This window comes from Lipophrys pholis (assembly GCF_963383615.2).
Source record: "Lipophrys pholis genome assembly, chromosome: 5".
Classification (NCBI taxonomy): Eukaryota; Metazoa; Chordata; class Actinopteri; order Blenniiformes; family Blenniidae; genus Lipophrys; species Lipophrys pholis.
This window is the reverse complement of record NC_137628.1, coordinates 24,098,705-24,121,192: the sequence shown is the minus strand read 5'-3', so window position 1 is coordinate 24,121,192 and position 22,488 is coordinate 24,098,705. Positions and strand designations below refer to the sequence as shown.

The following is a 22,488-nucleotide window of genomic DNA, read 5'->3' as shown; positions in this document are numbered from 1 at the left end:
CTTCACTAAACTTACCTACAAACTCTGAATTCAATGGAAATATACATATAGACTTGGGAAAGAGAGAGAGAAACAAATCCACTTCTGATCTGGTTTGAGTGACGAGGCCTTGTTGTCAATTCCAGCCAACCGAAGGTGAAGGCAGGCTACAAAAATTTTTGCTTTTAAAGCCACCAATGTGAATGCACATTTTTTGTTCTGTAGAACAAAATTGGAGTAGCCTACCTCAAGAAAATCGCACTGGAAGAACAAGCAAGCTCTGCATGAAAAGGCGTGTGGTCCACACTAATACAAATAGTAAAGAATTTTAATTACAGTCACACTCTATACACACTCTGTACTTCACGTTTGCATTTTTTCCAGAAACATTAATTCAATGTCACAATAAACCTGTTGTACATTGGATTTAATGGAAAAAGGAAGAGATAAACATATAGTATTGCACTTATTTAAGTCAAGCTTATCAGACACACAGTGATCCTGCGCCACACAGCTCCTTTGGTCATATATTTTTAAGATCTTTAGATTGAAATTATATGAATTAAACTAGTATGTGGGCCTTCTGTGTGGCGTTTCCACGTTCTTCCAATTGTGCACAGTCAGCTCAGATCCGCTTCAGCTCCCCGCTACCCTCAAGTTTAATAAAGCAGGGTTTGGAGATGGTTGATGACAGTCACAAGGTGTGCTTATTGTGTTAATAATTTAGTGCCCCATATTGACTACCGCCCCTGAGCACTCACCTGGAACATTTGATCCACTTTGCTCAATCATGAAATCTGAAGTACAATTTGCTGATAATGCTTCATTGTATTTATAATATGTGGCATGATCACTGCTTATGAAGAGAAGGGATTTTAAACCATCATTCTGAGAAACAAACAGACTAGTTGAGTTTCTCTTCTTCACTGTGAGCAGGTAAAAAGGCCTTTAGGTGTAAGAATTGTTAACGTGTCTCAAAATACTGAAGTGTAATTCGTTACAGGAGCACACAGAGCTGTAAGAGAAAGAATCCGGGCACGAGCGGCCTGTGAGGATCACTGTATTGGTTTCTTTGTTTGCTTCTTTGTGTCCACAGGGCAAACACGCTGGGGTTGTGGCCGAGCCTAACCAATCACCGTTCACTGAGCTCACACACGAGAGGACTTTCTTCACATGCTAACAGGCTTCCTTTGTCCGCCTCATGATTGAACCATAAATAATTAATTTGATAAGAAATTATGTGTGTCCGCTGAAATTTTGGGAGTTTTAACTGTAAAACACAGAAAAGACCTCAACCTTACAAATACAAATGCTATTAGAAAACCTGTAATAAAATGTGTTTTAAGTGTAATTCAGCAAGTCACACAGTTGTCTCACAGCAATAATATCCTATGCTGAGTCCAGGGCCTATCAGTGACCATATTTGGCAAAGTCCCAGTTTCTTCCAATTTTTTAAATCATTTATTTTGATGAGCTAAAGAGCAAGAAGATATGAAAACATGGTTGTGCTGCACATCAATATGGGCATTGCTTGTCTAGAACCTCAAAAGTTGTGTAAGTATTAACAAATTATGACACAGATACTGTGCTCATGCATTGATATAAAAACCAAAGTGTTTTTCCTCCTCTCTTTGGCAAAGTATATTTTACTTAGCAAGGCGAGCACTGTCAAAAATGATTTAGCTTTTTTTTTTAATATATAATTAAAAAGTGATTCTGAAAGCTGTGTCTGGACTCAATTCGGTAGCCGGTTCGGTATGCAACTTTATCCAGAAAACGAATGGTTATATTTTGTTCTCGCAGGTTTCTCGCGCTGGTCTGGGTGTCGTCATTGAAATGAGCTTGACTGATTGGCCCATTGGCAGGTGCGTGATGACGCACAGTTATTTTCTGTTGTTCTGGAGGAGATGGCGGCTAATTTAACAGCACGATCGGGTGATACGATAGCGGACCCGCTCCGGGGGCCTTTTGCAAGGCGCACAAATTGGAAATTGTGAGGAAGAGGAAGATCGACACCAAAAATGGAAGGGCTAACTCAGACCAACAAAGGCTTTGTGCGGCATTTTACAGCGGGATGGATTTCATCTACAAGTGATTGGTGAGTTCTAGTTTATTTATTTTTTTATTACTTTCTCTGGATGAGATTGGCATTTGTTGCTGTTTTTGATTGTAAAGTGTTGTTTCCCATACAATCATGGCTGCCCGCCACGATTAAATTACGTCAGCTTTTGGTTCGACCAACGCGATTTCGCTCCGTTCATTCATCTCCGCATAGCCTCTTGGTCCTTTATTGTCATTCACACAGACAGACGAGCGCGCATGCATGACACGAGTGCGCGAGACTCGCACGGTCTGAACCTCCCGTCGGAGGCTACGATCGCGTCCCATGTGAAAACCTGTGGGAAAGACTGGAAGATGATCCGATGGCGATGCTGCACAGTGGTGTCTTGATGTGTTGTGGTTGTTGATCAGCTGTCATGTTGGTGTGGATTAAGTACTGATACATAATAGTGGCCTTACATTGGATTCGGATTGTGTTTTTACTGTAGGACATAATGTGCTGCTGCTGCATTGGCTGTATCGGCATAGGCAACAATAGTTTTTTTTGGAGGGGGGTGGGGTTGTATGTTGTTACTGCTTGCCCTGATTGTAACACCACCGCATGCTACTGGTGTCAACACTGTATAAACTTGGGTGCAGTCTTCTCAGCGTGATGGTATGATGACACAGTAATCAATTTGTATTTTAAGCAATGCAACATGACCATCCTCAAGAGCATAGAGGTGGACAATTTCTCTGTTTGAAGTAAAAAAACCTCTTCTAATCAAGTTTATATAACTGTGACAAACTCAAAGGGAAAAAACTGTTTTGATAAACAAAAATTATTTATCAAATTGCTGTCATACAAACAAATGTTCAGAAGTGAATGTTTGAAAACAAATAATGCTTTTTGTCATTTGACAAATTGCAAACCAAAGTCACTATAATGAGCAATAGCTCCATTAATATAAATAATGATGAAAGATCAACTTTGGCAAATACGCAGCACAGAGACATCCGGCCTTGTAATCTTTAATTGGTGTGGAAAAAACAAAACAAAACAAATGGGCAACCCTGAGATTTTCACTGATAAATGTTCGACAGAGAAGAACACTGGGAAAAACATGAGTGAATTATTTGGCCGCCCGCTTACCAGTTAACAGGAAAAACCCTACATCCACTCATCTGGTGTAAACACTGCATTTAGGCTAACAAGTACCGACCTGGAAGTGTGGGCAGGATTCAGATGTACTCTGAAACTATCAGCTCTCTCATTCTACACAGACTCATTTGGACCCTCCAATGGCTACGGTATGTGATGGCAGGTCACTGGTTTTACATTGTTTGAGTAACAACTCAGTGGAGAGTGTGTTGTGCTTCTCGGTTTGTACTCTTCATGTTGTGTTGCATCTTCATTTTATCCAGTATTTTCATGTGTGACTTCTGCTTAGATTCAGGGCCAAGTGGTTAGAGTGTCTGACTTGTAAACTGAAGGTTGTGAGTTCATCTCTTGGCCTTTCCACTGCATTGTGTCTTTGCCCAACTTTGTTCCCATCGACTCAGCCGTATAAATGAGTACCGGCATGTGCTGGAGGACTAACCTGTGATGGACTAGTGTCCCATCAGGTGGAATTACAACCTCCTACCCACTTAGCACTATGGAAACTGGAGATAAGGACCAGCCTGATAAGCCCTCATGTTTAGTTTAGTTTTGCTTAGATTGATACCTCAGAAATACTCTAATGAACATTGTGAGCTGCGGCTGCAAGCCACCCAGGAACTCTTGTTCCCATCTATCCTGGCACACTTTTAAAATGAATAGAATCAAGGTGTTAGTTACACTAGTTAGTGCCACACTATCCTCATTAGCCTCCGCAAACAGTGTAAAACGTGTGGCACATTCTTGTAGAGCTTATATGGATCTCCATTCGGCCCAGGAGGTGATGCTGATCTTGCGTGCCATTATCTTTACTTCCTTCCGTTTTGGAGCGTCAGACAGTCTCCATGTTGAATTCAACAGATTAAATAGGTGGGATGTCACGTGTGAAAACAAGCTGCTCGTGCCTTTTCATGTCATGGTGGACCTTTTCCAGATGCTCCTCCAGTGCCTGCTTTGGAATTTTCAGGGTTCCACTTAGTTCCTGAGTGAACAAATCCTTGACGAATTTGATGGGGTTTTTATAGAACCGTGTTCTTGTGTGTCCTTTCCTCTTGCTGAGTATCCTCAAGTTCTCTGCTCTTCGTAAGGTTGCTCACTGGCATTTGATGTCTTCCTGGATTAGCATGATACCATCCCTCTCGCCATTCTAGGCTTTCTTCCACTGCTTTTTCAGCTGCCTTCACTCTCCGACCAGCCCTTTGATCTCTTGCTGTGTCCTGGATTTGGCTGGTGCTGCTTTGTCCCTTCTTACATTCACACCAAAGCGAGCTTCTCTGTACTGGTAAATGATATCTCCTATCCTTTCCAAATGTTTCTCTGCAATGCCCACATGTGGCTCCACTGTCTTTGTCAGGTCCTTATGCTTCTTCTTCTGAGTTTCACGGCAGTTTGCATCCATAAAGTTGCATTACCGCCATCTGCTGGTTCTATCTATCGCCATTGTTTCCCACCGCACTCGTTGTCCCTGATGACCGTTTCCCTCTCTCTCTTATCAGCACCTTATTGGTCCCTGATGACTTCTTCTTCTTCTTCTTCTTCCTCTTAGATTCAACAGCAGTTGGTTCGTGCAGTTGCACTATCACCATCTGTTGGTTCCAGCTTGAAACGGAATTCTGGGGCTACCTTTTTCCAATTTTGCAGGTGGCGCCATTGAGTCAATTCGCAAGTCACATGTGTAACTCCCCGAAATTATCAAAATTTTCCAGACCTGACGAGTGTGCAAGGTTTCACACAATAATAATAATAATAATCCCGACGATTTCAATAGGGTCCTATGCACTCAGTGCTCGATCCTAAAAAAAAAAACCTGCTGCCAAACTGCTGAGAAGACAAACATGGTGTGATGCAAAGCTCTTATCTGCTTCTTGATGAACTTCAGTCACCAGTTTATGTCACAATTCTCCCTCCTGTCTTCACTGACCGCTCATCCTTTGCCAGTGTGTTCAAATGCAACAAATAGTAAGAATCATATATGAACAAAATAAAATCGTGTGTGTGTGTGTGTGTGTGTGTGTGTGTGTGTGTGTGTGTGTGTGTGTGTGTGTGTGTGTGTGTGTGTGTGTGTGTGTGTGTGTGTGTGTGTGTGTGTGTGTGTGTGTGTGTGTGTGTGTGTGTGTGTGTGTGTGTGTGTGTGTGTGTGTGTGTGTGTGTGTGTGTGTGTCTATAGAGAAAGGCAAGAATCAAAGTGAGTGAGAGGGCAGTGTGCTGTGAGCATCGGCTGTAAAGTCTGCAGGACAGACAGTGATTAAACCAATCAGCTGTTCTTCTCACACCAGCTATCAACTGAGTGTGAAGACAAGCCTCCAGTTAATGTCTGACGCTTCAGGTTATCACTGCTCTTAACGTGAGACGCTGAGTCTATTGCACGTAAAATGTCACTGAATATAAAGTTATTGACAGAAAAAAAAACCCGTTCACAGCTATAAACTCTGCTTCCTGGATTGAAAGTGAATGATATGTGTACGGTGTATTTGGAAAAAAAACCAAAAAACTTTTACAGCCGTTGATTATACGTTATCAATATTTTAGGAAGATCAGTTTCAGTAAAAGATTCGTAGTCACCGCCACTCAGTATGGAAGTACATCAGTTGTTTTTCAGTGGGGTAAATTGAACATTGACCTTCTGAAAGTCTGTGGACTTTGATTTGACCGGGGTGTAAAGGAGTACACAGTAACGCCTCTCTGTAGATGTCATAAAAAAGTCAGCCAGAAATTATATAAATACACAGCAAAACGTGCTTCTTTCTTTTCCGTGGAGTGGAGCCACTGATGGATTTAAACCTGGCCAATTCAATCTTTACTGAAAACAAGTGAGGATCGAAAGGAACGTTGAATTACAAACAATGTAAGTGTGTTATTTGGTGGTTGTTGTTTTTTAATTATCGATCTGCACGTTTTGTTCTGGTGGCGGGGTTAATGCACCTCATAAAAGGTATCAGACTTTCACTTGAGAAGACAATTAATGAATGCATGAGATTAATGTCTACGTGTATGAGAGGATGCAAACCTGACTTAAAACTGCTTGAGTGTGTCTGTGCATACTTGTCACCCCAGTAGCAGAAAACATGGTTGGACTGAAGCCCTCAGATGTGCCTCCTCCGCTGGGGGTGAAGATGGCGAGTGCTGGAGCAGCGGCTTGTATAGCTGACCTTATCACATTTCCTCTGGACACAGCCAAAGTCAGACTACAGGTACTTGCACAGTAACGGCGTGAAGAAACCGAAAGAGCACTGATAAGACTTTATTTACACTGAGACGTAACAACATAATTTCACTCCATAATGCAGCTTCAAGACAAAGGTCGAGGGCTAAGTTTAAACTGCAGTTACACTCGTTTGGCCAGAAAGTGCCTAGTAACACAGATTGATGTTTCCTTTGTTGACTGAGCAGTGAAAATCTCAACTTCGTCCACACCGGTCCCCTTCAATCAATTGTACTCATCAGCCTTGCAGGAACACGTTTCATTCTGTGAGGTTTGCTCAACCTTGTGTACAAACTGTGACCATCAGATTCAGGGAGAAAAGACGGCCGTGGATGGGATCCGTTACAGAGGGGTGTTTGGGACAATCAGCACTATGATCCGGACAGAGGGGCCCCGGTCGCTGTACAACGGGCTGGTTGCTGGGCTGCAGAGACAACTGTGCTTTGCCTCCATTCGAATAGGCCTCTACGACAATGTCAAAAATTTCTACACCGGTGGCAAAGACAGTGAGTGTTTAAGCTTGTAGAAGAAGAACAACAACAACAATAAAACAGACTATTTGTCCCGAATGCACATTAACTTGAATAATTATGGTGTTTAAAGTTACAATTGTCAAATTCTGGCATGAAAAGGAAGGTCTTTTATGTTATAATCTGCATCTCCAGACGAGGAAGGCAATAACATGGGCCTCTTCAAGCGGACCAAGAGACAATAATAGATGCTTTATAAGGAAACTGAAAAAAGAAAACTTTTGGAAGTTGAAGAATTGCACTTCAACAAAACAAACTATTCAGTATATGTAAAAATAACAAATCAATAAACACATCTAAAATACAGTAATTTATCTCAAATAAGCTGCTTTTATTCTAATAGCTTTTACATAAAAGTAGAAATAGAATTTTTTTTATTTATATTATTTGTTACTATCAATATACTGAAGAAAGTTAACCCCAAACTTAATCCTAAACCTTTAAACTTCATGAAATACACAAATGAAGTCATAACTCTACATCTGATTTTGTTTTTTTTGTCTGACCTTGTCCAGACCCCAATGTGCTGATCCGCATCCTGGCTGGCTGCACGACAGGTGCTATGGCCGTGTCCTTTGCACAACCCACTGACGTGGTCAAGGTTCGATTCCAGGCCCAGATGAACCTGAACAGTGTGTCTCGTCGCTACAGCGGCACCATGCAGGCCTACAGACACATCTTTCAGAATGAGGGCATGCGTGGACTCTGGAAAGGTGTCATTATGAGTTTCGTGCATCACAACAGGCAAACACAGCCTGGAAATCCGTTTGTCAGTGGGAATGCTCTCTTGTGTTTCACCCAGGAACACTACCCAACATCACCAGAAACGCACTGGTCAACTGCACAGAGCTGGTTACATACGACCTGATCAAAGAGGCTATCCTCAGGCACAATCTCTTGTCAGGTAAATGTACACACACAATGTACACACTCACACACACACACACACACACACACACAGTGTCATCCCAGGGGGGAACTGATTGGACAGACATCCACACACCCCCCCTTTTCTTCCTCAACTCCCTCACGTCTGATAACAAGACACACGTTGCCACAGCAGCACATGGTGTGTGCCACCTCCAAAGAGCCATAAATACAGTGATAATAATGTTATCACAAACTTACATAATCTGCAGTGATGCGTTTCCTTCCTTAACTGAGCACAGATAGTTTACCGATTCATCTCAAGCCATTTGCAAATCTCCCCAGACAACCTGCCGTGCCACTTTGTGTCGGCGTTTGGGGCCGGCTTTGCGACCACAGTGATTGCTTCCCCTGTGGATGTGGTGAAAACAAGATACATGAACTCACCGCCGGGCCAGTACAAGAGCGCCATCAACTGTTCGTGGACCATGTTGACGAAAGAGGGGCCGACGGCTTTCTACAAAGGGTAAACATTTCCACTCGGTTCAGGAAGCCCTACGGCTCCACGCTTTACCACACACGGAATCTCAAGTCATGCATCGTTTCCAAACGTTTCTTTTCCAGATTCGTGCCCTCGTTCTTGAGGTTGGGATCGTGGAACGTTGTGATGTTTGTCTCTTTCGAGCAGATCAAGAGGGCCATGATGGTCACAAAAAATAGGATTGAAGCCACAAACTGAACGAGCCCCCCCCCTCCTCCCATGTCAGAGTTTATGTAAAGCATGTTTGTGTACATTTTAAATAGATTTCAACTTGCCGTCATCTATTTAACTCGCCTGCTGTGACGCACAAAATTCACACTTCGAAAACAAAAGCGTATTTATTAATGTTGAGCAACACTGTGAGTCATTACATCCATTCTTCAAAAATAAACCACAGCATAAAAAATGTGTAAGAAAATTATTTGTGTCAGTGACAAAACACACAAATTTATCAAAACTGGGGTGCAACTACATCTGAGCTCAGGATGTGATTAAAGACATCAGTGGGACATGTTAAGCCATCAGTCCAGTCTTCATGATGAGATGAAGCATCACAGGGTGGAAACAAGTCCTTACATTAGCTTGAGCCACAAAATCTGAACATAAATAGTAAATTCCTGAGCGGGACGACAGTGAGAACAAACACGTCTTTACAATATAATACAAGAAGACAGTTAGAAAATGGTTATTCACCATTTTTCTGTCTGTAATGCAACAATTTTGGACACATGCTTTCTGAAAGTGCTTGAAGAAAGACGCTGTCATCTGCAGCAGCTCTCAGCCTTTAATCAATTTACCACTGGAATGATCACGTTTGAGGTATTGACTATTAGATTTGTGCTTTATTTGCAAAAGTAGCGGTAAAGACACTGACTGAGCTTCACTAATGCAGTACACCACGGAATACAAGAGGATTTAGTTTGTATTTCGGAGAAATATGAAAAGCAGGGCGGCTTTTGTCTTGAGTTTATGTTTTTAATCTTCAGCGTTTCCTTTTGCTGAATCTTTCTGCTTCAACCGGATCGAGACCAAAAGTCACGACTTCCGTTAGTTTCCAGAACTGACTGACAGTGTGAGAGACACATCCGGGTCCTGCAGATGTGCCTTCACTATGTTATGGAACTTTTCTCTGTACTGATTGAAATGCATGATGCTCTCTGGTTCTTCTGCCACCCAGAACTTATCAAATTCATATGCCAGATAACCTGAGAGAGAGTGAGAGAGAGAGAGAGAGAGAGATAATCTGATGATCTCAACAACAAGAGAAAAGCGGAGAAATACAGAATATTCATATTTTAGATCTACTCACAGTATAGCTGATGGAAGTGCTGGAGCTCAGATGAGCCCTGAACTGTATTGTAGAAATGTGGTTTCAAAGCGCCACTCTTCAGGAGGCTGTAGGCCATCTCTGTCAGATTGATCCCGACTATAGCGTAGGAATATCTAAAACATAAACCAGTGAATGAGTTCAACATGGGACTCTGATATCAATGTACACACTTTGCACATCTGTCTGTTTCTGTTTACACGTTGTGCTGATATTTTCAGTCAATTTGGGCCAAACAACAACAACAGTGACTACAGTGGCGTTTGAACGTTACCCAAGTTTAGGATGGTTTGCATGAGACAGGACCTGCTGAGCCTCCGCTGTGTAATTTTCACTGAAAAAACTGCACACAGGAAGGAAAGATAAACGTGATTAAATCACTGATGACAACTTCAAACATATATGTAAAGATTTTAAGTATTACGAGATGAAATACATTTTGCAATAATATTCACTACTTTAATTGTGCAATTTGTGCCTTTCTAATAGTAATAAAAAATAAATAAAACACAGTTCAGCCATAAAAGAGGATGAAGTGTCTGGATATTCGGCAGCAAGAGAAATTTTTTTTTCTCCTTAAAGTTGAAAAATGGGCGATCGCAAGGATTTGAGTGAGTCTAACGAGGAAGTAAATCATGATGGCAAGAAGACGTGTTGAGAGTGTCTCTTAAACTGCAGCTCCTGTGAGGTGTGCCCTCTATCATCACGGTTTGAGGAAGGAAAAGTGTCAGAACTCACAGTGTGTCGGGCTGCAAAAGGAGCATATCAATTATCAAGTACAACTATTGGACATGAAACCCAAAGTAATGAATATGACATTTTTGAAGAGCGGAGAATTTGACATCAGCTGTGAGAAAAAACACGAGTGTTTCAGTTGAGGGGAAACTTCTAATGACCTTTTCGGTGTATTCAGGACGTCACAGTGCGAAGCAACAAGGGGTTAATACTGTAAGGTGAGATGGGAACGCGCAACTATGACTGTACAGGTTAAATTATTAACAGGGATCATTAGTCCTCACCGTTGTGTATACACAGTATGTGTACATTTTGCTATGTACAGATATATTGGTACAATGAATAATTTAGAAATCAAAATTGAATTCTTGCGTTTAAACTCATCATTGGCAGTAATCTATTAGAGCACAAATAGAGGCCTACGTCTTTAAAAGAAAATTTAAATAAATGCAAGTGTGAAGTAAACTAGCGGTCAGTTTTTCTGTTATAATATTTTTGAAGATTTAATTCGTAAATATCACATTGTTATCTGAATACTCACACAAGGTTGATCAGGCCCAGGAGACCCATTCCTCTGAAGTCGGTCTTTGGGTCGTCTCCTTGGAATCCGATGTCCCCCCACTGTTTGGTGATCCTGGACTCCAGTTTCGCTGCTGGCATCAACAGCTGCCACAGCTGAGGAGAATAATGAATTTTAGGCTGACACGTTTAACGCCACATGATCATGATTGCGAATGTGATTTCCCCTTTTCCAATCCTTGAATTACTTCGAATGTGTTTTTGTTATTTATGTTCATCTGGGATTTCCCTCAGTGTTTAAAAGAAGGAAAAAAAAAAAGAAATACAGTGCACACAAAAACCCATAAAACATAAAGTAAAGAAAAAAAACACTTATCTGAACATAATTAAAGATTGAACATTTTCTTATTGACCAGCAACATGGAGCTGAAACACACTAAGCCGATGGTTGACCGTACAGATCAGCATGCAGGGCTCTCATACCTTGAAAAGCATGGCCTCGTGTTCAGGGTTGTCTGAGCTGAAGATCACCTTCCTCAAGTCTTCAACGGATGCATACAAGCTACTGTAGCCCGTGATCTGCAGCAGGCAGATGTGGAACCTCTCCTTGAACCTTGGGGGGAAAAAAATTTAAAAAAAGGATGGAACGAATAATTCATCATGAAGTTAAAAGGGATGTCTTAAATGAAGAACTGAGTGCGATTAATTCAAACATACTGGGGATCTTTCTGTGGTTTGATGCTCTTCTCTTTCATGATTGCCTCCACACGTTGCCCTAAATTATCCTTGCTTGTTTCCAAAGCGCCTCTTAAAACCTATAAAAGAGAAACACAAATAATACATGGAGGTAGTAGTGTTGAAGAACAAAATCCTACAGAAAGCCGCAGGACAGAAGACTGTCATAATCTACAATAAAAAAAAAACATGTTTCTTTTTTTTTTTTTTTTTTTAAACCAATGTGGAATCAGTTTGACAAAGACAACCTGGCAGGGAGAAAACGATGACCCAGCACTTCTGTTTCTGCACTGAATAGACCGCTGATGAGAAACTGCTGACTGAGCAACATAAATGGCATGTAGATACAATTTGTCTAAGCTTGGCCAGAGCAGTAAGAGATAAGGACTGATTAAGCTCAGAGGATATGCGTTTTATTGACTTCATACATACAACATCCTACAGATAACTGAGGCGTCTGAAAGGTGATTCATTTACATCGCGGTGGACTCAAAGTTGTGGAATAACCTCCACTTATCTGGTTTCTGTGTGCTGCGGTGAAATTATTAAGATTTATATGTAACTGTAGCTACTCCTTCGTCAGCCTTTTAGTGTTAAAGCACTGTGTGGTCTATCCACTATCACTTTCATATTTTCAAATATGTCAAAAGATTCAGAATAAACTAATCTGAGCACAAAATATCTATCATTCAGTTAAATGAAAGTTAAGATCTTCGGTCTGTAGAATCTTGCCTTATTCTTTGATGACCTCAAAGAGTACTCTGAAACAAAAAAAAAAAAAACAAGCGGCAGATTAATAGCAGCATTTGCATACGAATCGAGTAATAATGGTCAATGACTGGAATGACTTCTTTCACCCGCTCGTGTCGTCCTGGCCGTTCCTGGCTGGTATCCAGAACATATCCTCTGCAGCTCACATGTCCCCGTTGCCTGTCGGACGAGCCACTTCAGCCAGTATCTCAGGAAGGATGAGTAAACATACTGCCAGATGTAGCCCAACATTTTCTGGAACACAAGCAGAGGTCATGAACAAAGTCTAATAAATAGTCCAACGCAGCACTATAGATGTTTGGCTGGGAAAAGTGTAGATCGTTTATTGCAAGTATCTGCCAGTATGATAGGATTAGAGCAAATATTTAGTGGAAACAACGGCAGGTGACACTTGGGAGTTCAGTGCACAACTATCCTCAGCTTTTTAAGATTCATACACACATTGTTAGTCCATTAAATGGATTTTTGCATTGACGTATATGTGGTGGATGTTTTAACTTTTGGTGAAGTTTTAGTGATATTTATCTTTTAGCAGTTTTTATAGATCTATCTATGACTTTATGTCCTTGTATGTAAAATCTGTATGAGCTTGAGGCTAGACTGTGTGAGGGGTGCTATATAATGATTATGAGTAGCATATCACTAGAATTGATGTTACATATTCAATAGGGCTGGGCAAAATAAATAAATCAATCGCGTACCGTTCCACCATTCCTTATGGGCTTCCGTAGTTACTGTTGTACTTTTGCTTAATCCTGGGTTAAAGCTTGAATTTGTTGAATGACAGAGCCTCATTTACTTTTTATTTTGGGATTGTTTATATGCATTTTGACACTGAGGACAATCACGGCAGTAAAGTTGCACTTTTGACAATATATCTGATGTCTGCAGTCACTTTTAAGTGCATTGACAAAAACATCAAACAGAATCGAAACTCAAATTTTTTCAAAACAATCAGATTTATTGTTTGATTTTGTTTTTTTGGGGGGGAGAGGCAAATCGCCCAGCCCTAATATACCGTATTCAGAATCAATTTACACACAATCAAAAATAACATAGGTTTCATCCAGTGTTTTCTACTCCATCCATCCATCCTGGTGACTTGCAGCTCCAGACCACAGCTGCTACTGACACTGTCACGTTAACAATGGCCACCGACAGGAGCGGGTCAGACTTTAATCAAAAGGTAGAAACTAACCAGAGTTGCTCATATTAATATGTGTACATCGGACGTGTGAGTAACTGTGCGTCGTCGTTTCTGACACACGAACCTCCAACAATCAGAGGATCGTCTGTTCCTGTGAGCAAAGAAACAACTGACAAACACTCCTGCAGTCAAAACAATAGCACGACCACAGCTAGCTTTAAAGCTAACGCTAACTCCCCACAGACGTGGCCGATCGTTAAAGACAACAACAAATTCAGGAACAAATATGATCATAAATTTAGTAGAAACATTAGTTTCCCTGTTAATTATAGGAGACTAACACCGCTTCGATGGCGTGAAAACTCCCGTCAGACAGTCACACAACAGGTTGTCGTTGTGTTCGTGTGTTAGCTCCCTAAATGTCATTTCCCTGGATTAAGGTGGCGTGACGTGGGCCGGTGTGGTGGTTAGGTTTTGACGACGAGTGAGCGGACGAGGTCGATCTTACCCCACTTTTGTAGGAGAAATTCTGTCAGACTGGGATAAAAGCCAGTAAACTGGTGTCCACCGAGAAGCGACTCAGCCGTGTGCTGCTGACGGTGAGGCTAGCAACGTTTCTCATGACAACAGTCCCGACGCGTTCAGGGACGCACCGGACACTCCCTTCCGCGCAGCAAACGTCCATACAAACAAAAGACTTTCAGAGTAGAATTCACACAAACCAACTCGTATTATGAAATATATATTTCAAATACACCACTAACTTGATATTCTATTTATTTATAATGTTGTTTCTTGCTTTCCTATGGTGGATTGAAATCCTAACAGTAGAAATAAGTCTGGATTACGTGACGCTAGTGAACACGACTTTCCATCTTTCTCACGCTACTGCAGCGCCATCTATTGTTACCTTAGTGTACTGCAGCCTGCAGCAATCGACACAGAATGCATCATCAGCAAATTGTTTTTAGGGGTTGAACAGTTGATTTAGATTACTGCAGAACTTATTTATACCGTCGTAAATATTAGCTGAAAACTATTGTCTGCTGTGTTTGGTTTACAATTCACAGAAAAGGAGCACTACAAGCAACCCAATGAATTTAGTAGCAACAACATATCTATACTAGGAATTACAAATAAAATTAGTTACAGAAACTAATTATAATAAACAATTAGTCCGATCACTTGTCCTTTCAAAATAAACCACAAGATGTTACCACTTTTACACTGTGGCTCAATGTGTTTGATTAAATTCCTCTTCAAAACATATCCAAGAGATGTCTTTTCCCTATAATTTACAGTCATATAATCTATCCTGCTGGCATTGGACATAAAATTGTTTATTCTGAATCATAATGCCAAAATTACCCTTTTATTTCTAAACAGAAGTCTGGTTTCTCCACAATGTACACAGCCTATCCTGGGATGCTCACCATAGAGCTGTGATTAAATCAGTCTACCTGCTCATCTAATGAGTCCCTCTGGGCTTTTAAAGGCAGGGAGGTCAATCCTATACAAGTTCTGTGGTCCAGGAGGAGTTTCTGCATCAAAACCAAGGCTACATTTAAGAACTGAATTCTAAAAAGAAACCACTTCCGTTAAGATAACCACCTGAGAGATGTGATGAAATTGAAAATGGAGGATGGGAAATATCCAAATGTGATCTTTGTAAGTGACTGAATGGTTAATTATTGTAGCTCCACTTCCATGCAGGATCATGTTCAAGAGCCGGTGGGAAACCCGTGGAGGGTCTTACATGTTGAATGGGACTGACTTGTTCCGTTCAACATGAGGAAACACTGACTTAGCCTCCAGTGAAACTATAAAATAAGTCAGTGTGATGACTTAAATTAACCTGTAGTACCATTTCTTCATCCCTCTTTTCTGTCCCTTCACATTAGTAGTATTTTTGTGGAACTTGGCTTACTCTTCACGAGGAACTTGAGAAAACATCTTGTTTTCTGTTCCAATTTTTATTTTTTATTTTTTTTTAAAGATGACATTTAATTCTCAATTCAATTCAATATTGTCTATGGCACTCCGGGTTCAAATAAGACAGAGAGAAAAAAAAAACAGTCCCACATGGGCACAAATAGCAAAAGTTTCAAGGAAAATTTGAATTTTACCAAAGAAAAACCAAAATAAAAACTCCAGCTGAGTCAGATTCAGAAGGGATGATTTCCTGCTTGGGCCGATTGAAGGAAGAGAGTAGAGACCAGGATTGATGAATTAATTGTCCCAAGGGAGCCATGTGGGTGAAAGAAAAAACATAGAACTGATGTAGAGGGCCGGGCCATAAGTTGTACTCCATTCTGGCCAATGATGATATAAATACCTCTTATTAAAGGCCAAATTCTAGTTTCTTATAATACCATTTCCGTACCGTACCTGTTCTATATCAACCAGGCTTTTTATATCTATCCATGTTTTATATGATAAATGTGATTTAAATTGTAATTTTCCAGCACAGTGACAACGAGTGGAGGTACAGCCACAAGCATGAACGCCATACATTTGAAAATTGCAACTCCTATTACCTCCAAAATGAGAGCAAAGCAGCTGTATCTGCAGCTGCTTCATATACACTTATTCTCGTTTCATTCATAATTCCTCAGTGACCCCTTGCTGCTCAGGGACAACCAAAAGGCCTTGTGTGGTCTGCGGACAGTACACCGTGCCCAGACCTGAATCAGGGGATTGTAAGAGCGAGAACATAGGACGGAGACAAAGAACAAGAAATGATTTGACATAAGACAGTAAGCTTATCCACACTTGATGGGATTAAGAAGCATAGACCGTAAAGGTCTGACTCCATGGTGAGAGAGAGAGAGAGAGAGAGAGAGAGAGAGAGAGAGAGAGAGAGAGAGAGAGAGAGAGAGAGAGAGAGAGAGAGAGAGAGAGAGAGAGAGAGAGAGAGAGAGAGAGGATAAGTGACATACAGACATTGGGGTGTATGGGGAAAGAAGGACAGAGGTGAATTCAGTGCAATAAATCAAACAATCAATCAGTAGTCTAATAAACCTAGAGCAGCTTGACTGAAAAAAGAGACCTGAGTCAGTTCTAACATTAAGTCAGAAAGTTTTAAGGCCGAACTTCAAAGTAAAGCACAGGCAAGGCCAGATTGCTGCTCTGAAAATATATATATATATATATATATATATATATATATATATATATATATATCGAATAGTTGCAGGCTCTTAATGAATAACCAAGGTTGTCAAAAATAACTTCAAGTGAGCTGCTTCTTTATATGATGATATAGCAACATATAGTCTAAACTAAATGTTCTTTTCATTGTATTGCCACCTATTCATTAACATAACCCAATTTTGCTTAATGCATCTCTCCAAGCAGCCAGATATCAGGGTCAAGTCCATAAATCCGTTTTTGAATGACAGAAGCGCAGGACAAACAATCCCTTTACTGTCTATAAATATTGCATGTCGCCTTATGAGGCAATGCTGCTGCAAGGATCTAAAAGTAATCAATTTCAAGTGCAAGTGACCCTCCTTTTGAGAGCCTGCGGCTGTTACAACCTTGCCTCTCCACCCATTCATCCATTCATCTGGGTTTCACTCCGCCGCACCGCGCTGCCCGCCCTGCCCGCCCGGACCCGTTCAGTCTGGGATAACGCGCACCACGAGCGGTCCATCTTGTGATGGCCCCCGGTAATAAAGACCTCCTCGGCGGCGGCAGCATCCCCGGAGTCGGTCGGTCGGCGGTGACTCATTGCGCACGGTCAATCAGTCAGGGAGCTTGAATTTTGCGCTCGACTGTGGAGGATCGATAACTCCAAGACCCATATTGTGGCGGAAGGCGTGGCTTGGTGTCACCGACACAGGGTTGATTTTTTTTTTTTTTTTTTTCATATTTATTTCCAGGGTTTAGTTCGATCTCTCACTGGCACGGACGCGCGAAAAGGCGCAGGACGTAAATACGCGTTGAAGGTAAGTCATCTCCATCTGTTAATTAGTCTGTTGCTTTCCTCTGTGTTTGATGGTTATAATTCGCCCGCAAGGTCAAATCAAATCAGCCAACATCCGTCCTTTGTGAGATGTTGGATAAGGAGCTCAAGTACATGACATAGATCTTAATTGGCCTGAATAGGTCGTGTGCGCCAAGCTGTTGTCTTCGGCCGTTTTGCATGAATTCACTCTTTCTGTCGGTTTCCAAACTGCTGCAGGCACGCCAAAAAAAAAAACAAAAAAAAAACACAGCGGCCACGCCGCTTGATTCTTGAATATCTTATTACAAGTCAGGATATGCTTTCCATAAATATTTGCGCTTCGACAACAGACTGGCAGATGCATCGTAGCAGAGCACGCACACACACACACACACATAGGCTACACCTGTCCACGACCCAAACCTGCTGCCTACTGTTCCCTACATCCAGTCACACTTAAAATTGGTGTTTTTCTGATCAGTAATCGTGTTAAGCGGCAGATTGAGATCGTTAGATAAGCGTGGCTGTATGACTATTACTTATTTTGGATAATCAGACATATTGTGACTCTCCAAAAGAAAAACAACATGCTGTCAGAATCGAAAACGCCTCAAAAACGAGGCTGGATTTAACATCAGTCTTAATGAGATGAAGTGTAAATTATGCGCAATCGAATTTCATCAATAATGTCACTGAAAAGGAAAAGGCCAACTGGTGCTCTCTTTGCTGTAGCTCAATGAATTATCAATTGGTGGCTCCCCCCATCTTCCCCTCTCTCTCTCTCTCTCTCACTCTCTCTCTCTCTCTCTCTCCCTCTCCCTCCAAATGCAGCCCAAAGGTTTTTTAGTTGAGTTCAGCCTTGCTCACAGTGGAATCTGTTGGCTTCATTTAAAAAAGATCAAATAATTCATGTGTTTTCAGAGTGCTGGTGCATTACTTGAAGAATTGGTTGGATGCTTTTTCACACTGAGCAGGAGTCATTCATCAGTTCACAGATGAAGATAACTGTGAGACTGTGGGTCACTGCTCAGTATTTACTGCTTATTGATCGCTGGACAAAAGAAGGTCTCGGGGCATTTTGTCGGCTTTCAAACCAAACCTCTTAATATCTTTCACTGCACAACAAAGTAAAAGACAGTGATTAAAAGGCAGATTTTAAATGTCCTCAAGGTACACTTTCAATTGAATTGGGAGGGGGTGTCATTTAAATCCATTAGAATAATGTCACAAATTGTTCTGTCTGTCAGCTTCACCTTTTAATACTTGATCATCCAAAATGATGTTCATATCGTTGGTGTTTTATTATGATATGAAGAATGGCCGAGATGTTGCCATAAAGCTGATTGTTTAGTTCGTGGACACTTAAAGGTCTTATTGGTATTTTTAGTCTGACACAGCGTTTTAGCATTTTACTCTTCAGGGATCCACCTGAGTAGTTTTTTGTTTTTTTGTGTAGCTTTAATGTCATGTAATGGGTCCTTTCATAAAAATAATTTTACATTTAAGAGTCTATAAGTCATCTTTGTAAAAGGATTACATCATGTTAAGAATATGTGGCTGCATTCATTATATTACTATGAATTATATAGGCTATTATAATCATTACTTTGAATTACAAATATGAATCTCAATTCAAAGCAGTGGTAATATTATGTAAGTAGGGGTCATTTGTTGTTCTGGTCGGCTCTTTAGTGAAACAGTGATTATTTAAATGAATGTACTGAGTAGATCTGTGTAATTAGAGTGCAGATTGAGTGAATGTAAGCTGTGATAAAGGTAATGAGCTACAACGAACTAAGTCTATCTCTATTTCTGTCCTTTAGGGAACTGAAAAAGCATCAGATATCACTCTCACTGTACATCTGTTTGCACCTGTAGATTACGACCATATTTCAAGGCTGAAACAGTGAATCCAACATGGGAACGAACCCAAAAAGGACAGTGACAGTCCAGATGGTGCCTCAACTGGCTGTGATGGACACGCAGAGCAATAAGGAATCCAATGCCAACTGGGCCAAGGAGCCCAACCTCAAACTCTCTCAGGACTGTCCAAAACCCACCCACACATCTCCTGACATGGACAACCAGTCTTTGAAGAATGCTGACACTAACGCCGTCGCACATACCCAAAAAACCCCTTCCAAGGGAGGTGAACCGGTTAGCAGCTCGGTGTTCAACGAACCAGCACCCGGTAATGGAAATCAGATCACATCGGGACATGTGATGGATGCAGACCCGCGTTTGCCAAACCTGAGTTCAACAGGTAAACGTGGGGTTGAGGCAGGAGATGACCAGAGGGATTCTAATGCAAACATGAAAACATTAACTCTGACTAATGAAACGGACGTGTGTATGGTCGGATTGGCATCTGCTGCAAAGTCAAAGGTCGAGGTGCACAGCAGCCAATGCAGAGTAGCCACAGAGGAGGAGCGTCCAACGCTGACATCCTCAGCTAAAGCAACATCAAATGGGAACAATGAACACGATGCAAACGACAACAATCTGAACAACACCGGGGAATTAAGGAATACAGAATCCGAATGTCTGCAAGACAATAATAATGAAAGAAGTGTTCCAGCGACCCAGTACACTGGCACAGCTGTGCCCCAGAAAGGTAAAGAGTCTGGTCGTATACAGAGTTCTGTGTCTTTGCAAGAGTCGTCAAAATCCAAACAATGCATCGAAACTTCAACTTGTAAAGAACCGGACATCACGTCTATGAATGAGAACTTGTGTTCAACACGTCCAGCGAAGGATTTTCAATCAGTAAAGACGCCACAGGTCTGCTCAGACAAACATCAGCCAACGTCTTTTCAGAAGCTCTCTTCCGTTCAGCCGCAGGCCACACAAAGCATGTTGGCTGAGGGGCAGGTGGCTGCGGAAACCAGCCAGACTGACACAGCTGCGTTTGAAGGGCATCAGCACTGCAAGGTCTACAGGGAAGCTTCCACGATGACCTCGTCTCTCTCACCAGGTCCAGTCAAGCGGTGTCATGACATGGAGGTTCAGGCGGTGGCACACATGTGCAGCAAGGCCGTGGCAACAAGTCCGAGTCTGCTGCCCTTCGCTGTGACTCGCAGGCCGAGCGGCGGCGCAGTCCCCAGGGAGGAGGTGCAGAGCTTGGCTGTCATCTACCAGGTTAATGATGGCAGAGCACTCCATCAGATAAGTGTGAATTCTCCACGTGCCTCGGCCGATCTGAAGCCAGAGAGACTCACCGTGGAGGCAGAGATGTGCTCTGATCAAAATGCTGGTATCGTTTTCCACTCAGACACTTTGTCACTGCAGCACAACTCGAGGCTGGGCGCCAAACCGAAAGAACCGGGTTCGGCTCCGTGCAACATCCAGCCAGTTTATCAAATCAATATTGAACACAGCAACCACAAGAAGCAAGGCGAGATGGGTAACTCTCAACATAAACCCGAAATCAAGACGTCTGCAGCAAATACAGCCGGTGGTGAAGCTATTTCTCTGAAACCGGTGACATCCCCAGAGACGGCTGGCGTTACCAAGTGTGGATCTGCTGACAGTAACAAAGCTGGACTGTCTCAGGCCGCTGCTGCAACCGCCAAGGCTGGCCAAGCCCCGCCAACAACAAAAACAACCACACCAACAACAAAAACAACCACAGCTGCCACATCTAAGCCAGGTCTCACTGGAAAAAAAGATGGCACCTCAAAGGAGAAAAGTAAAGAAGGCAAAGGGAAGGCGAAGGAGACAAAGTCCAGCAAACAGAAGATAGAACCCGAGCGAGCTGCTGAAGATGACGACCAGTCAGAGAAGCAGAAAGGAAAGAGTGTTCATGACGTTGTCTGGGATGAACAAGGGATGACTTGGGAGGTCTACGGCGCCTCGGTGGATCCAGAATCTCTTGGTTTCGCCATTCAGAGCCACCTGCAATGCAAGATCAAGGAGCAGGAGAGGAAACTGATAGCCCAGACCTCCTTTCGAAAGTCAATCTCTGGCGGCAGTTCGCCACAACGTGGCAGAAAGAACAAAAGGAGGCAGCAGAACATTTTCAGGTCAATGCTGCAAAATGTCAGGCGGCCCAACTGCTGCGTGCGTCCCCCTCCCTCCTCCGTCCTCGAGTAGCACAGCACAGAGGTACTCAATGTCACACCCCTCCTCCAAGAGGTCAATATGTTTGTCCTCCCCTTATTGAGAGTGCAATGCCAAGTGAAACATTAATGGGACGATGATCCCCATAAGTAAGTATACTGGAATGTTGTAGCATCAAGAGTCCAATTATTTGTGATGTGTGTGATCAAACACGGTAGGAAATAGAAGAAAAAAAAATATGTGATGAACAATTCAAGACTTGTTTTTTAGAAATAGTAATCATGAAAAGAGAGGAAGAACTCTCAACGGTTTTTAATTAACAAATGCAATAATAGTGAAACGCATGTATCTTAGTTACAATGGCAGATGTTTGACCTTAAAATAAAGTCCAGTGCCCTCACAGTGAAGGGCGCTGATCATTGAGTAAATATTTAATTTACTGTCAGAATACTTGTGAATATATATTAAACCAACATCTCATTGCGTTTGGTACATGTTTTCCAGGTGTTTTTGGGGCCCTATATTTATAAGATTGCTGTATTTTCTTTTAATGCTTATTTATTTTCAGTGAGTAATTTAAAAAAAAACTGTATGCACACATGATTGCACTGTTAAATCTCTGTTTGTCTTTGGTTTTCTATTAAAATTATAAAAATGAGATGAGCTTAACAAAGTCTTTATTTCTCACTTGCAGAGATGGCATTGATGTGTTGTGGCCACAGTATTGTACTTTTTTTTTTTTTTTTTTTTTTAAAGCTCCTTAATAGATTAATAATTTTTGTTACTTATGGATGTACATACAAAAAAATGATGGGTAGAATGCTTCAAAAGTCTACTTCCCATATAAAAACACAGTGTTGGTGTGAGAGGTAAGCCAGGCGCACGTGTCAGGAGAGGTAGAGCAGCAGGCAGCATGAGGCCTGTCCAC

At 41.7% G+C, this 22,488-nt stretch overlaps 3 protein-coding genes across 3 annotated transcripts; 2 read left to right on the top strand and 1 right to left on the bottom strand.

Moving 5' to 3' along the window:
- The first annotated feature begins 5,907 nt into the window (after positions 1 to 5,907).
- On the top strand, positions 5,908 to 8,641 carry ucp1 (uncoupling protein 1). Its single transcript, XM_080462726.1, has 7 exons — positions 5,908 to 6,023; positions 6,233 to 6,369; positions 6,688 to 6,886; positions 7,426 to 7,623; positions 7,713 to 7,814; positions 8,123 to 8,303; positions 8,402 to 8,641. The coding sequence occupies exons 2-7, from the start codon at positions 6,244 to 6,246 to the stop codon at positions 8,514 to 8,516; spliced, it is 921 nt and encodes a 306-aa protein (XP_080318852.1). The 5' UTR covers positions 5,908 to 6,023; positions 6,233 to 6,243; the 3' UTR covers positions 8,517 to 8,641.
- elmod2 (ELMO/CED-12 domain containing 2) lies at positions 8,640 to 14,195 on the bottom strand. Its single transcript, XM_080462728.1, has 9 exons — positions 14,061 to 14,195; positions 12,492 to 12,639; positions 12,367 to 12,395; positions 11,617 to 11,714; positions 11,383 to 11,512; positions 10,922 to 11,055; positions 9,920 to 9,988; positions 9,628 to 9,761; positions 8,640 to 9,523 (listed from the first exon to the last, which is right to left on the bottom strand). Exons 2-9 carry the CDS (start codon positions 12,634 to 12,636, stop codon positions 9,366 to 9,368), a joined length of 897 nt encoding a protein of 298 aa, XP_080318854.1. The 5' UTR covers positions 12,637 to 12,639; positions 14,061 to 14,195; the 3' UTR covers positions 8,640 to 9,365.
- A 2,979-nt stretch (positions 14,196 to 17,174) lies between these two features.
- On the top strand, positions 17,175 to 22,209 carry gprin3b (GPRIN family member 3b). The gene is made up of 2 exons (XM_080462719.1): positions 17,175 to 17,502; positions 19,325 to 22,209. The coding sequence occupies exon 2, from the start codon at positions 19,419 to 19,421 to the stop codon at positions 21,591 to 21,593; it is 2,175 nt and encodes a 724-aa protein (XP_080318845.1). The 5' UTR covers positions 17,175 to 17,502; positions 19,325 to 19,418; the 3' UTR covers positions 21,594 to 22,209.
- Positions 22,210 to 22,488: the final 279 nt, after the last annotated feature.